Source organism: Diceros bicornis, chromosome 20 (assembly GCF_020826845.1).
Source record: "Diceros bicornis minor isolate mBicDic1 chromosome 20, mDicBic1.mat.cur, whole genome shotgun sequence".
In the NCBI taxonomy this organism is placed as follows: domain Eukaryota; kingdom Metazoa; phylum Chordata; class Mammalia; order Perissodactyla; family Rhinocerotidae; genus Diceros; species Diceros bicornis.
In genome coordinates this window covers 48223307-48238551 of record NC_080759.1, presented here as the reverse complement: position 1 = coordinate 48238551, position 15245 = coordinate 48223307, and the positions used below count along the sequence as shown (strand labels likewise).

At 44.4% G+C, this 15245-nt stretch overlaps 1 protein-coding gene across 1 annotated transcript in view; it reads right to left on the bottom strand.

Moving 5' to 3' along the window:
- The window catches only part of MYO10 (myosin X), a 214619-nt gene that overhangs the window by 21357 nt on the left and 178017 nt on the right, over positions 1 to 15245 (bottom strand). Inside the window, exons 20-27 of the mRNA XM_058564310.1 lie at positions 14717 to 14841; positions 14507 to 14621; positions 8738 to 8844; positions 7650 to 7886; positions 7016 to 7061; positions 5413 to 6279; positions 4397 to 4520; positions 733 to 976 (exon numbers count right to left, since the gene is read on the bottom strand). Of these exons, the coding sequence (XP_058420293.1) occupies positions 733 to 976; positions 4397 to 4520; positions 5413 to 6279; positions 7016 to 7061; positions 7650 to 7886; positions 8738 to 8844; positions 14507 to 14621; positions 14717 to 14841 (1865 nt within the window). The remainder of the gene's footprint in view (positions 1 to 732; positions 977 to 4396; positions 4521 to 5412; positions 6280 to 7015; positions 7062 to 7649; positions 7887 to 8737; positions 8845 to 14506; positions 14622 to 14716; positions 14842 to 15245) is intronic.

Here is a 15245-nt window from a genome sequence, read left to right as displayed (position 1 = left end):
GTTTTGGGTGGAGTATGGCTAGGAGTATGGCTACCGGTTATTTCAAAACAAGTTTTATGCTTAGTATCTAGTTACCCAGGAAAACCAGATGCCCTGAACTCCAACCATTTTCTGAAAAACCTTAGTTTTTAACAAAAATAATAGGCCTTCAATAGTTCAATGCTTTGGTTCTATAAGAAGGTGGCAGAAAAAGGACTTGCGTTGGATTCAAAGACCAGCTCGGTTCCTCTCATTGGTGGGAATGAAGATGGTTAGTATATCAACATAGGTAGAAGACAAATGATTCATTTCAAAAAACACCTCCATATTGGCAGTCTGCTCCCAATTCAGCAATCTGTTGGCTAACAGCCGTGAGTGAGGAGGAACTGAGTGACAAGTTGACGGATAAAAGGATGATAAAATGGTTCTCAATCAATCGCTCAATATTCACACCATGATTCCTGCATACAGCCAATCACATTTCTAGTGGGCTAATTATATGTCCGACTGGCATCTTACAAGAGAGAGTCAAATGTCTGAAACACAAAAAGTGAATTGTACACAGATGAAGTCCTATTTCCCCAGTTTCCTAAGAATTCAACCCACGGAAGTGAATGATTAGGACTCACGGAACACCGACTAGTCTACCTCTTCAAAAACCTTGCACCAGATGGCTTATAGGCATTGACATAAACCATCATGCAGCCCCCCAGCACCACCCAACGGGGCCACACGCAGGGTTCACCCACGTACTTAGCCGTCCGGACGTCCACGGTGCCCTTGAGCTTCTCCTCGCTGTCATTTTCAAAGTACATCAGCTTGGACTGCCGGAGGACGAACCAGCGCTTCTTCCAGTTTCTCCTGGACAGCGTGGAGGAGCCGCCGCCTTTCTTGTGGAGCCAGCCTTGCTTGAGGGCCTCCTGCTTGGAGCGGAACCACAGGAAGGTTTCGTCCTTGAGGACGCACCAGCGGCGTTTCCAGGAGTTCATTAAGCCACCTGTTCCCCCAAGATTGGGTAGGGAGGGGTTTAAGAAAAGTCAATCACATGGGATGACAATATCAGTAGGTCTTAAAGTTCAGCCTATCCTTAACTTTGCCCCAGTTGACCCCTCAATGAAGGATGACGGCAGTGCTGGTTTGTGTTCCGGGGGCGTTGGGCAGCTATTACCCTAGCTTAGCTGGATTATATAAAATGTTGTCCTTTCCTTATATCCAAAGCAGCTCCTACTACCTAGCTGAGAAATCTCCACGAGGAGCTAACAGAAAGACAAGTAATGAACTGACACTCTAACCCGGAAATAAATCAAGGGCCAGGCAGCAAGAACCATTTCCGCACGTATGGGTCATGTTTATCTCCAAACACCTAGGGAAGGGAAATTAGTTTAAAATGATGTCAAAGTTTACACGTTCCTTCCTTACTTGGTCAACGTGGGAAATAAGACTTGTGAGTGATCCCAGAGTTTAGTAATAAACTCTAACTTACAGAGGAAAATATGACTTTTTTAGATAAACACATCTTTTCCAAGAAAAGTATCATGATCTGAAAATGGTTTACATGTATAAAGTATAAGATTTAGATTATGAAACAAATTAAGACGCCACACTGAATTGTGATTAGACCTAAAAAAATGAGAATTTAGCTGTAATTTATTTAGTGGGAAATTTTTTTTTGGTTGAGAGAAATCAGACAAGGATATACAGATGTCATCTTTTACAAGATAAAAAATATTTCTAATACTCTTTTGCAGGATAATTTTATCTTACAATTCTAGATTCTCCAAGGATGCTCCAGAGTGACACCTTACCATCATCATTCAAAAATGTTTTATTGACCCCACCAAAGAACAGAATCTACTTCAATAATTTATTATAAAATGTCCACAAGTTGTTTATTTTTTTGATCAGCGAGTAATAAAAATAAGGGACATTTAAACATGGATATTGAAAGTAAGTAGAAAAAAATGCTTTTCTTTTACAGATTAGAAATAAATTTAAATAAAAGACCTTTTCAGATTAATTTCTTAAACGATTGCTTCAATGATTATAGATCTAAACCTCACATTGGGACAAAGGAAGCAATGACGACACTGGTTTGTGTCCAGTGTGCAAAGGGCACTGGCTTCATTGAATTATGCAGACTGTTACCCTTTCTTATAGCTAAAGCATCTCCTGGTCACCTGGCTGAGAAGTCTGTGACCACGCCAGGCTCTGGAGCTGCTGACTAACAGACAGCAAACTTGCCAAGAACTACCACAACGAAACTTGTTTTCTTTTTGATTTGTGACTTGACCCTGGGTTTCTCAAAACAAACCCAGAGGAAATTGTAGTACAAAGCTATTCTATTATCTTATCGTTAAATGATAAAGGTTATTCACGGTTGTTCAATGACACAGATGACAACAGTCATCACAACCACCATCACCACGAGTTTATTTCCTCTGTTGCTCTTATGGTACTAACAGGACTCTCTACCAGCCTTCCCATCTTCTCCAATTCTAGGTTCTCTCTCAATATTTCATCATTTATAGAATTTGTTCAATGCTATTAATTTCCTAAATGCAAATGCCTTTAGTAGGGTACTAGGCTGGTAACAACTCATTTATGCTCATAAAATAAAATCTGGTGGTTGGATTTTCTTCATCATTGGTTTCTCTGAAACTTTTTGTCACAACTTTAAGACTTTATTAAAGATTAAATGATGATGCAGTTACACAATAACTTTTTTTATTAAGAGATAAGTTTGCCAAAAATTCACTTGCTCGCCTTCATGAGCTTTTAATGCTTTAATCTTGAGATTTTAATGCTTTGAATGTATCTTTTTCCTAAACTTATTTGTTTTAATCATACAACTATGTAATAAATCAATGCCATATATTATAAACAAGAGTGATATCATAGGGAATTTTAAAGCCAACTTAGGGAACTAAAATTAACTAGGGAAAGAGATGAAAACACATTAACAATAAAAAGCTTATATTTATTCTGAGAAACGCATGAGAAAATCTTAAAACGCGGTGATTAGATACTTATTGGACTGTTAGGTTCTGATTTGTGATTCCATTTTTCCTTCATCTAGTGTTCCGATGCTAGCTAGGTCACTTGGTTAGAATTTCTCAATCTTTTTCATGCCAATGCTCCTATAAAAATCTCCACCAACCAGTGACTTCAGGCAATAGGAAGATCTCCCTTAAAACAAACCCTGTGGGGTTTCCATGAGCACCTTGGGGACCTGGGGCTGAAAATGGCAGAACTTGGAAAAGCAAATGACTGATGTTAGTAGCTAGACCGATGTTCAAGAAGGGGGCACAGAAGTAGCAAAAAAAGAAATCCAATGAAAAGAAAAACATAAGTGAAGAACAGAAAAAAATATTAAGGAGGACAAGAGATATGAAAAAAGATAAATATGCCAATATAAAATAGAAACAAAGGTGAAGAACAGAAGAAACAGGAAAAGAGAACATGGAATACAAAGTTTTCCATGGGGAAGAAGAAAAAAAGGAAAAGCAAATGAAGAAAGATGGCCCCAGAAAGAAAGTGAAGAACATGGTCGGAGAAAACAAAAAACCTGAAGATGGGGTCAACAGGAAAAGGAGAGAAAAGAAAGGGCTGCAGAAAAAGGACACAATCTGGGGACGACGGTTCTCATGGTCCCTGCCCCGTCCCCAAGGTCTGGACTCCTTTGCCTCATCCAGTCTACAGGCATACGAGAAACAAGATGGGCACCTCTTGCAATGATCTGTGTAAAACTCCTACCAGAAATGGGTGATGATTATGGTTTTGCACGGTCCCTGTTGCTGACTGAGAAGTCAGAGTCGAGAACGTGAATAAGGCATGAGTACAAGGTCCTAATTAAGTACTTTCCCCTAAAGGAATATGCTTCAAGGTCCCCAGATACTAAGATGCAATACAGTGCATGCAAAGTTTAATAGCAATCAAAACACACAACTAAAATTCTCATCCAAGTGTGGGACAGACAGCAGGTGTTGTAAGCAGTTTGAAGCAAGGTGTGGCCCTCCCTAAGATCTTTACTGCTCTCCATGTATAGAATATCCTTCTAGGCTCTCTAACACCCCGTGGGAGAGGAAAATGCAGTTTATCATTATAACGGGCTACATGAACTCCAGCAGAAGCATACACGTGTGTGTGTGTGTGCGCGCGCACGTGAGAGAGAGACTAAAAATGGTGACACTGGTCGCAAACTCTGTCCTAGCACTGTACCCACCGAGGAGAGTCAAGGCAAGGTTCTTCTTGGTGTGACCATGTCACCCCATCATGGCGCCCTCCATTCACCTAACACCAGGCAAGGGGTATGTGGGGTGATTTTCCCAGTCCCCCTCAATCAGCCTCAGTGAAAACAAAACCTCAGTTTCCATCACTCTACCCCCAACCCAGGGGCCGTAGTGGCCGAAGCTCGTACCTTTCATGTACAGAAAGCTGTGGAAGTAAGGCAGCGTCACACAGCTATACACCGAGTCCCGCCGGTAAGAAAGTTCATCGTCCGTATCGAACCTCGAGTCAAAGTCCTCTTCACTATCTTCAAACTGGACAAGGAGAGACAGAGCCAACAGTGAGCAAAAGGGCAGAGAACAAGCAACAAAAATGCCCAGCATATCCCAACACTGTGAAAATAAAAACAACTGATGAAAGAAGCAACACACCGATTCACAAAATCACAACGGAACATGGTCATCACAAGAATTCAGAATTACAAAATACTGACTTTTAAGGTCAAATGGTCCATTGAATTGATACTTAAAACGCCAGACATACCTTAACCCAAAGGCTATCTCTTCAAAAAACAACACTGCTGTTGAAAGGTGTAACTTAATCACGCCTCGCATGAGTTAATTCCTTTTAAAATTCTATGCTAAAAATATCTTCAAGTCTACTAGAAAGTGAAAGGAGTATTTAACGCATGACCTACAGGAAAAAATAAAGTAAACTATAAATTAATCCAGAAGCTGGAAAGAGCATGTTTAAAGCTCTAAAGATTTCTCCCTTACAACCAGAACAAGATACAACATCTTGTGTTATAGACTGTTAAGATACCGTTAAGAAAGTTCTCTAAAACACCCTTGGCAATGCTAGTTCCAGTTTAGGGTGTGTTTCCTTTCCCAACCTGCTGCAAAGTTATGACAGACACAGCCAAAGTCTCCACTGCAAATGCCAGTTTTCTTAGGCTTTGGGGAAAATGCAGTTCTGGGCTTTGTGTTCAACCTATGACAGACACATCAAAGTTCCATGTACTAACGTCATTGCTTCTGGCAAGAGAAAGGGGTTTAGGATCCCCTTTAAGAGCCTGACTTTGGAATCTTGGCATGTTCTATGGGAGATGTCTTCATCCAAGTGATGGTGCAATAGGGGGGTGGATCACAGACAACTTTCCTCCCAATGTGGGCGAGCCTGGGCCCCAAGGGGACGGTGGGTACTCACCGAGGACTGCGCCCCTTCGGAGCTGAACCGGTATGCCCCAGAGCTGTTGTAGGTCCCCACGGAGCATCGGTAGTCCGGGGACCACTGGCTGCTGCAGGAGTTGGAGAAGGTCACGCTGCTGCCAGAGGTGATGGCGCCGTCCCCGTAGTCATCCTGGTCGTAGTCATAGTCGCCATCCGGGGAGGGGAGGGCCCCGGTGTTCTGGGGCATGCAGTAGGTGGGCTCCCCGCTGGAGGAGCCGTGCTCCGACGGGGCGAGCAGCACGGTGCTGTCAGCACTGGGGCTGGTGGGCACCACAGTGTCATTCATGTAGGGGTCCTCCTCCGAGGACTCGTCACTTGTCCGGATGCCACTTGTGCGCTGGTCCGAGTGGCCGTGCTCGCTGGGGTTGGGCGAGTCCTTGAAGGCATCGTCATCAGCCTCAAAACCCTCGTCGACCTCCTCCTCCGGGTAGGGCTGGCTGAAGTTGAAACTGGGCTTCTCCGCACATGCGCTCTCAGCCAGTTCACCCAGCTCGCCCGAAAACTCGCTGCCCACCGAGAGGGAGCGCTCAATGTTTCGGACGCACTCGTCGATCTCGTCGAAGTTGAGAGACTCCAGGAACTCCTGGGCGGCTCGGCAGGCTTCGTCCTCAAGCCTCTTGAGCTCCTCATCCCGCAGCTGCTGCAGCTTCTGCAGGGAGGCCTCGGTCAAGGACAGCTCCTGCCGCTCCTTCATGCGCTGCAGGTCCTCGATCTCTTTTTCCAGACGCAGGATCTCTTCTACCTGTTTGTTTTCCTTCTGCTTCTCCAGTTCACGGTTCAGTTCAGCTTCCCTCTGACTCTGCTGCAAGGCTTCCAGTTCTTGCTGCTTCCTTGCTGCTTCCTCCTGGACGTAAGAGGAAGGAAGATGTTAGACAGCGTCACTACCAAGAGTATAAGCATTGTTCTTCCTCTGCAGTGAAGAACCGAGATGCGATGTGTGTGTCACGGCCTGAACCGGGTCCTTCCAAAATTGATGCATTGAAGCCCTAATCCCCACTACACCTCAGAATGTGTCTGTATTTGGAGACAGGGCCTTTAAAGAGCTGATTAAGTTAGACTGAGGCTGCGAGGGTGGGCCTTAACACAATCTGACTGGCGTCCTTATAAGAAGAGACTGGGACACACACAGAGACATTAGGGACGCATGCATACAGATGCAAGACCATGTGACACAGCAAGAAGGCAGCCATCTGCAACCTAAGGACAGAAGCCTCAGGAGAAACCAAATCTGCCGACACCTTGATCTTGGACTTCTAACCTCCAGAATTATGAGAAAATCAATTTCTTCTGATTAATCCCCACCCAGGTTGTGGTACTTTGTTATGGCAGCCTGAGCAAAGTAATACAGTGGGTGTACTGGTTTAGAGAAATTATACTGTCATGATTCACACTAAAATCTTAGACATTCACAAATTTCTACCAAATTGTAATGGGTTAGAAATTGCATCATAAACATCTTCTCTGAAGTCCTTCTTCCTCTATCTTTATACTTTATTTTAATTTTGAATCCTAGAGTCAAAGTGTTTGCAGTGGGAAGGAAACGGACTGACGAGCTGCCACATCGTCACAGCATCCTTCACCTGTTGGGCGCGGAGCTCAGCTTCTCTTCGTGCCCTCTCTCTTTCTCTAAAAATAATAAAGAAAAAAGACAGTGAAAATAAACAAAAGCAATGAAAAACATCCTAGAACCACTTTCCAGACAGAGCTAACTTAAGCTAACATCTGTTGCCAATCTTCCTCTCTTTTTTTTTTCCTCCCCAAAGTCCCAGTACATAGTTGTATATTCTAGTTGTAAGTCCTTCTAGTTCTTTGTGAGCCGCCCCCACAGCATGGCCACTGACCGACGAGTGGTGTGGTTCTGCGCCCAGGACCTTAACCCGGGCCGCCGAAGTGGAGTGCGCTGAACTTGAACTACCAGGCCATCAGGGCTGGCTCTTAACATTTTTTTTTAAAGCTTTACTAAAGAGAATGTAAAAAGCATGAAGGACAGAGCCGCTTCCTTTGGCAATACACTTATTCTGTGAATGAATAAAAATATACACAGAACTGGGATTTCAATGCTGCCCAGAATTTTACATCCGAGCCACCAAGAGCTCCTGTTTGAAATGGTAGGTCCTGCAGCATCCACGGGGAATTCTTGCTGCAAAGATGGACATGTAGCATAAAACTCAAAAGGTGCCCTTCGGTTTCGCCCAAGCAAGAAAGGTACTGTACCTCTCCTCTTCCTCCTGTCTCCTCTTTTCCTCTTCCTCCTCCCGTCTCCTCTTCTCTTCTGCCTCTCGTTTCTCCGCCAGCAGCTGTCTATAAATTCTCCGAGCAATCCGACCTCTGAGTTGCTTCTGGAAAACTATGGCTGCTTTTTTCAGGTGCAAAAATCTCCTCCTCAGAAGGAATGCTCTATAATTCTTCTGTATGATCACTACACAGTAAAGGACCTTCCTGTACTGTTTTCTGAAAATGAAAACAAAAACAGCACAACAGAGTAACTGTTGAGGTAATGAGGCTTCAAGCTCTTCAGATGAGTGCACATTAATGCCACAACACAAAAGAACAGGACCTAGGTCCGGAATGATATTCATTATAGACATGGGAGCGAACAGGAGGCCCCTTTGGGCAAAACAAAGCAGAAGAAAAACTAATAAACAAAACTAAAGCAAGGACTGTATCATTATCTTGGCTAAATAAACACATAACCCCTAGTGCTGACTTTGAAAAGTCTTGGCAGGAAGTTGGGTTGTAAACAGAACCAAGAGATTTGATATATTCTCCTGTGCTTGGGAGGGGGAAAAAAAGATTTGCCAGAGCAGGACAGGTTTGCACTTCAGAAAATGTAATGTGTGGGGTTTCATGCGACGCACTGGTCGGCACAGGTGGACAGAACTCAAAGGCACATGAAAAGCAGCAGCCTCATTGAGCAAGCACTGGAGAGTGGGCCTCTGTGGACCCAATGAGATAACGCCAATGTCAATGGCCAAAATACCAATGTCAACAGCCGGGCTGTCTGATGCAGAGGAACTAGGTGAACAATTTAAATATCTCAGCATGGTCCCCTGATGTTACTGCTCTAACGGAGTCACCAGGAGCCCCCATTCCTACTTTCTGCCCAGGTCAAGGTTACACAGGTGCCTGGCATCGCTAAGTTAGGAGCACTGACCTGGGACTCTCCTCAGCCTGGTCCTATCCCTCCATTCAGGACTATTTTGAACGAAAGCCAATGACCGGGGCTACCCTGCCTGGTCACACATAGTGGACAAGGCCTCCTCACCGAGCTTAACAGCTTCTCCCCTCCGCAGGCTTCTTACCGTGCCAAGTAGCCCAAGACGTGGGCCCGGATCACCATGGCTGCCCGCGTAACTTCCTCCTCCCGCCGTTTCTCCAGTTTCTGCTCCAAGGATTCTCGAAGGAAGACCTGCCCAGGAGGGAGTGATATGTCAGAACCAAAGAATGTGGCTGGTAGAAGGAAGGCAATTGAGTCAGAGATATCCTTTGGGGGAAAGGCTTTTCTCTCTCCTTAAGTTTGCTCCACACACACAGCCATGCTTTCCAGTAAGTGCTTCTCAAACGTGCTGTGGGGAAGGTGAGGGAGGGCCCTTGTTTTTTTTCAAACTTTCTGTCATGGACTAAGACATTTGTAATATACAGAAAAAAAAAAAAAAAATATATATATATATATATATACGTATATATATATATATATATAGAAAGAAAAACCCAAAAAGAATATATAAAACAGAAGTCCCATTTTGGGGTTATTATTATTAGATTAAATGAAATGGGTTATTATTATTATTAATTCAAAGTGACTATGAAATTGCTATGGAAGTTTGTAAACACTTATCTCATTGTGGGCTGGGACAGTTTAAGACCAGCATCAGTCCCAAAATAAGTGTAAGTAACAAGAAATACAGAGATAATCCCTATATTATAAAAAGGAAAGAAAGAAGAGAGGGAGGGAGGGACAGCAGGAAAGAAATCTAGCAAGTTTGTAAAATGTTCCTTCGCTATCCCATGGAATCCCTCTCTTCAAGCCTCTCAAGTGCTTATGCTCAGAGCATCTTGGCTTCATCAACTTGAATGCACATTAAAACAAATGACATTAAGAATGTTATTCTGAAAACTGAGTGTGAAATTAGAATTGAACCATTTGATAAACTACATCTCAGTTAAGCCATCACAAGAATTAGGGCTAAATAAATTGTAGCTATTTGCTGGCCTGTTTCCAGGCATGGGCACCTCAATCCTCTGCTTGTCAAATAAGTGTGTCTGATAATTGGCACTCTGTATCAGAATTCCTAGTTTTTGAGAAGATATGAAAATATTAAGACTCTCCCTCAGTCAAGGTAGCTTTTACTTTTGCAATTGCAGATTTAATGCATGCATAAGAAGTTTTGAATTATTCCCTAAAAAAAATAGTGACAAATATTTTCATGCTTTTCTATTAAGAGTCAGCATGAGGCCACGGTGTGGGGAGGCTACATGACATACTCCCTCATTCCTGAGTTTTTGATTTATGCTCCTGTGAGTCATTCTGGCCTATAATGATACATTATGTTTTCTTCATGTCACATTTTTCCAGCCTCTCTGCTCTGTCTCCTCCATGACATTTGGGCAAAAGAGCAAACAAAGAAACCACCATGTAACTCACAGAAGCCCTACCTACTCCTGCACTGGGTTCCCAAGTGTTTGTAAAACTCTACTACAAATAATTCTAGGAAAGCTTTTTGTACGATCCTCTTCTTATACCTGCAATTAATATGCTCTGTTGACGCATGAAGAGACTGCATCTTTAGCACAAAAAACAAGAAAAAAAATTTTAATGTAGAGGACGGAAGTACAAAGCTCGTCTGTTCGATAACGATAAAAAGTTTTCAGAAATACAAATCTCTATCAACACCGTGAATCTGAAGCAGTTTTCAAGACTGGACTTTAAAGAAGTACTAAAAATTCTCTTTAAGATTATTTTTCAATGTTAAGGATCTTACTCTAATGCTTTTGCTCTGGTGAATATTTTGAAAAAAGCAGTAAGTCAAATCTTGGAAAAGACTGGTAGTGGCTGTGACATAAGGAAACAAAAGTGTCAGTTCTAACCAGCGATACATTTATTAGATGAACAAATGGAAACCTTTAAGAAGCAACAAACGTCTCACACCTGATTGGAAGTCTAAATAATGTCTTGGTTGGAATTATTAAAAAGAGAGCTCTCTGCTCTATTAAATTTACTCCCATGTCTTTATCTAGATTCTCTTTCACTAACCTGAAGGGGAAACAAATGGAGCAAGATGCTCTCAGACATCTGACTTGGCTTCACTAACAGCCACCCTGAATTTATGCAACGACACGCGGAAAGTGCTGCCAGTTCTCCTAGCCCTGTGGTGAGCCGTTGTCACATCCCCACGTTCCCGGGATGCAGCCACGATGGAGCCAGTATGACCCAGCTGTGAACAGAGGGGCTTTCCTCTGCAGGCACCGTCGAGCAGCTTAGGGAAGGGCAGTGCCCACTCGAGGGGCTGCTCTGCTGATCTTGACTCAATATCCAACACGAACAATTTCATCCTTTTTCATCCTTATCTTAGCTCAAGAGCCTATGGATTATTCTAGTAAGATGTCTTTACAAACATACCTCTTGCAGGCTTTATTGCCATAGGACAGCGGAAAAAAAAGTCTGGCAATGTAGACCAGGGGTCAGAAAAATGAAATGTACTGGAGTCATGAGGCAGGAAACCAGGAAAAGAGAGAGGAGCAGCTGCTCACCTGGGTCACCCTCAACTCAACCTCTCAGTGGGGAAGACATCAGGATCTCCTGTCCAGGTTGTTCCACGGAGGTCTGGACAGGCCTCCTACCTTCATTAGGAATGCTTCCCCAGCAGACAGGAATTCTCGCCTTCCAAGGACTAAATATGTTTTATTCATGCCGGCTAATTCAGACCTGGCGCCACGTGTAATTTGTTGACTACCATACTGCCCACACTTTCCTGTTGTGTAAGTAAGTATGATGGAAATTTCTTTACCAGAAGATCCAGATGTTCATTAGAGGTTCAAAACTTCAAATGCCAAGACCTTCTGGCAGCAACACCAACAGACACACACGCTAGTGTATAATTAAGTCAAACGCTAGTTGAGGTCAAAGCCATTGAGCTGACACAATTCAAATGCTTTAATGTTTACATTTACTTCCTAATATTTATGTGAAATGATAAGCTTCCATTCTACTTCTACTTCCAACTTTTTACCAATTAAAATTTATCTCCTCTTTAAAGATTTCCTCTTCTTGAATACTTCCCTGATCATTTCAATCCACAATGCTCTCTCCTGGAGAAGCTGTCCTCATTCTTTAAAGAGACTACAACGTATGATTTAATTTATCTGTTGTGCGGTCTCTCTCATCTCCCAGCAACACTGTGAATGGAGGACAATGCCCACGTCTCTGTGTCTCTGTGTCCCTGTGCTACAGTTCTGAGCCTTGCTTGGGCCTGATTTCTATAATGTAAGTTGTAAGTGAAGTTGGATTGGTTCTTCAGAGCTCAGAAGACACTGTTATTGGCTGGGTGAGTCATAACGATCTTTGATGTTACCCCACTGTATAAGGCATGAGACAGGAGGATACCAGTTTACAGCAAATGCAAAAAACAATCAGAGCAGACTGTACTGTACTGCCAAGAGCTTCACCTGAGCCACCTGCCCTAGGAAGTCTGCCTTGAGTGACTACATGTGTCATATCCTGTGCCATCCCTCAGGGGTTTCCAGCACTTAACAGACACTAACTGAGATCCTACTATGTGTACTGTGTAGAAGAATGGGCAAGTAACTCTACATTCGCCATTGGGCAACTGTAGAGAAGTCAACAGGCAATGACAAGACAGCATGACAGCATGTTAAGTGTCACAACGGGGCCAAAAATAGGATGATGTGGGACGACAGAGGAGGAGGTGGCTTAACCCAGTTTAGGGGTGAGCTTTAGGGATGGGGTCCACTGAAGAATGTCAAAAAGTCTACATCTAAGGTGCGACCGGAAGAATGAGTTGGCTAAATAAGGAGGAGGGAGTAGAATTCCAGGTGGAAAGACTATAAACGTGTGAGGACACACCCTAAGGTGACCCCAGTGAGTTACACCTTGTTTAATCCTACCAGTGTGGATGGGACCTGTGACCTCCTTTTAGCCAACAGAATACGGCAAATGCGGTGGGATGTCACTTCTGTGAATACATTACATTATCTAAGACTCCGTCTTAGGAGGCTGGAGTAAGAGTTTCTCCCGCTGGTCTGGAAGAAGTTAGCTGCCATGCTGCAGGAGGGTCTGGGAGGGGGTCATGTGGTCAGGAACTCCAGGGGCCTCTAGGAGCTGAGAGCAGCCCAGGGTGGCAGCAGCAAGAAACCAGGGACCTTAGTCCTACAACTTCAAAGAACTGGATTTTAGCACCACATGAGTGGGGGAGAGGACCGGAGTTCCCGAAGGATTGCAGCCCCTGCCGACACTGATTGCACCTTTGGGAGACCCCGAGCAGAGGACACAGCTAAGCCGGGCCTGGACCCCTGACTCATAGATACCATGAGATAATTAATACGTGTCGATAAAGCTGCTAAGTTTGTGGTTTATTACAGAGCAATAGAAAATTAATACAATACTCTGCATGCCATCTCTACCCTATTAGATGTTTCTATCTTAATCTCTGGCCAGTTAAAATTCCTTAAGAACAGAGGAGTATGTTCATTATACACTTTCCCTTGCTGAATGGCCTCGAGATGATGCCTAAATACTTAGCTTACCGACTGAATGTTTGGGTCCCCGCCCCCAAATTCTTACATTGAAGCCCTAACCCACAATGCGATGGTATTTGGAGGTGGGGCCTTTGGGAGGTAATTAGGTTTAGATGAGGTCAGGAGGGTGGGGTCCCCCTGATGGGATCAGTGCCTTTATAAGAAGAGGAAGAGAGGCCAGAGCTCACGCTGTCTGCCATATGAGGGCACAGCAAGGAGGGAGCCGTCTGTAAACCAGGGAGAGGGTTCTCACCCCAGACCATGCTGGCACCCTGATCTCAGACTTCCAGCCTCCAGATCTGTGAGAAACAAATGCCTGTTGTTGAAGCCGCCAGTCCATGACATTTTATTATAGCAACTCGAGCTGACTAATACAGTCAAACTGCAAGATATGTGTCTTTCTTTCTCTCTTCCTCTCTCCCTCCACTCCTTTCTCCTTTTTACTCTCTCTCCTTTTTTTTTAAAACAAAGGAACTCCTCGGTTAAAAACAATGTAATTTGAGTGGAAACTTTAAAATACTTCTCTGATGCTGCACTGCTACCTGGAGGGTTGGGAGGATCAGGCATGAAGCCCACCTCTTACCTTTGAGGACATCCATAAACCCAAAGGCCAGCCCCCCCGGTGGCTGCATTTCTGGGTCCTGGGTCATATTTCTGTCTTTGCTGGGCGATAAGACACTGGAGGGGGTGGTGGATGAGAGTGGGAGGCCAGTGAGGTTTCTGGCAGTTCCCCGATACGGGAGAAGAGGTCAGACAACCAACTTCATGGCTAATTGTTGGTGTTCAGGCCAGACTGCTGCCACTCAGCTCTCACACCAGCCTGTTCAAAAGTGGATTTTACTTGGCTTTCTGGACTGGACTTTTGGCAACCTATGGGATTTCAGACTGACTGCTGGTCTCCTGCACAACAGCTGCAGTGGTGCAGGGTTATATCCAGCACTTGAACCATGAAAAGTTAGAGGGGTTGGGGGTCTCACTTCTTAGACGCAGGAGGCCGCCCAGCACTTCCACGGCAGTGAGTTACACACCTGCCAACGTTTGTGGACTGCCTGAATGAATGCACACACACAAACACATAGGGTACCATGTTTCAAGGTGTCCTCCAGTGAAAATGAAGCCCCTGAAAAGTTAAGGGCTTCGAATAAAATATTAACTGTGTGGAAGACAACAGATTATGGTGGGCATGATAACATTAGTATCTCCCTAATGTTAGGAAACAAGTGGTCGGCAGTAGCGTAGAACACCGAACCTCTCGGCATCGCCCTAACATCTCTCAGGGGCTTGGTGGGGCGGGTGTTCTTTCTCCGTAACTTTACCTTCGTCTTCCCCAGCTGCCATTCGCTGTTGGAGGCATCGTAGAGCTGCAGCAGGGCTGTGCACTTCCCCCTGACGTCCTCAGGCAGAGACAGGTTCCTCATCAGCACTTTATACCTGCAACAGAAAGATGTCCACGTCACCTCTTGCTGCGACTCCCTCTTTTCCCAATTCGTTTGAAAAGAAAGAGGATCCATTCAGCTCTGTCTTGCCTTTTGTAAAAATCCTGAAAGGGTCTCCGCACCGCGTAGCCCGCCTTGCGGATCCTCACCGTCTCCAGCATCCCGGAGTACCGCAGCTGGTTTAGCACAACCGCCTGGTCAAACTGGTCTGGCATCTAAAACACGCAAAAAGGTAAGAGGATAAAGTTAACGGGGCCACCTGCCACCTCCATCATTGTTTTACACATACACACACATTTTGAACCTATACAAAAATACACATTAGAAAATGAACCCGACCTCCACATACCCATCACCCAGCTTCATAAACCATCACCCCATGTCAATCCTGCCCCACCCATGAGCCCACGCACTGCCCTCCTCTTGGATTTTTTGAAGCAAGTCCCAGACATCACACCATCTCACGCATAAATATATCAGTATCATTTTTTAATATAACCACAACACCATGATCATCTTAAAAAATACCAATAATTTGGGGCCAGCCTGGTGGCGTAGCGGTTATGTTTGCACGCTCTGCTTTGGCGGCCTGGGGTTCACAGGTTCGGATCCTGGGCGC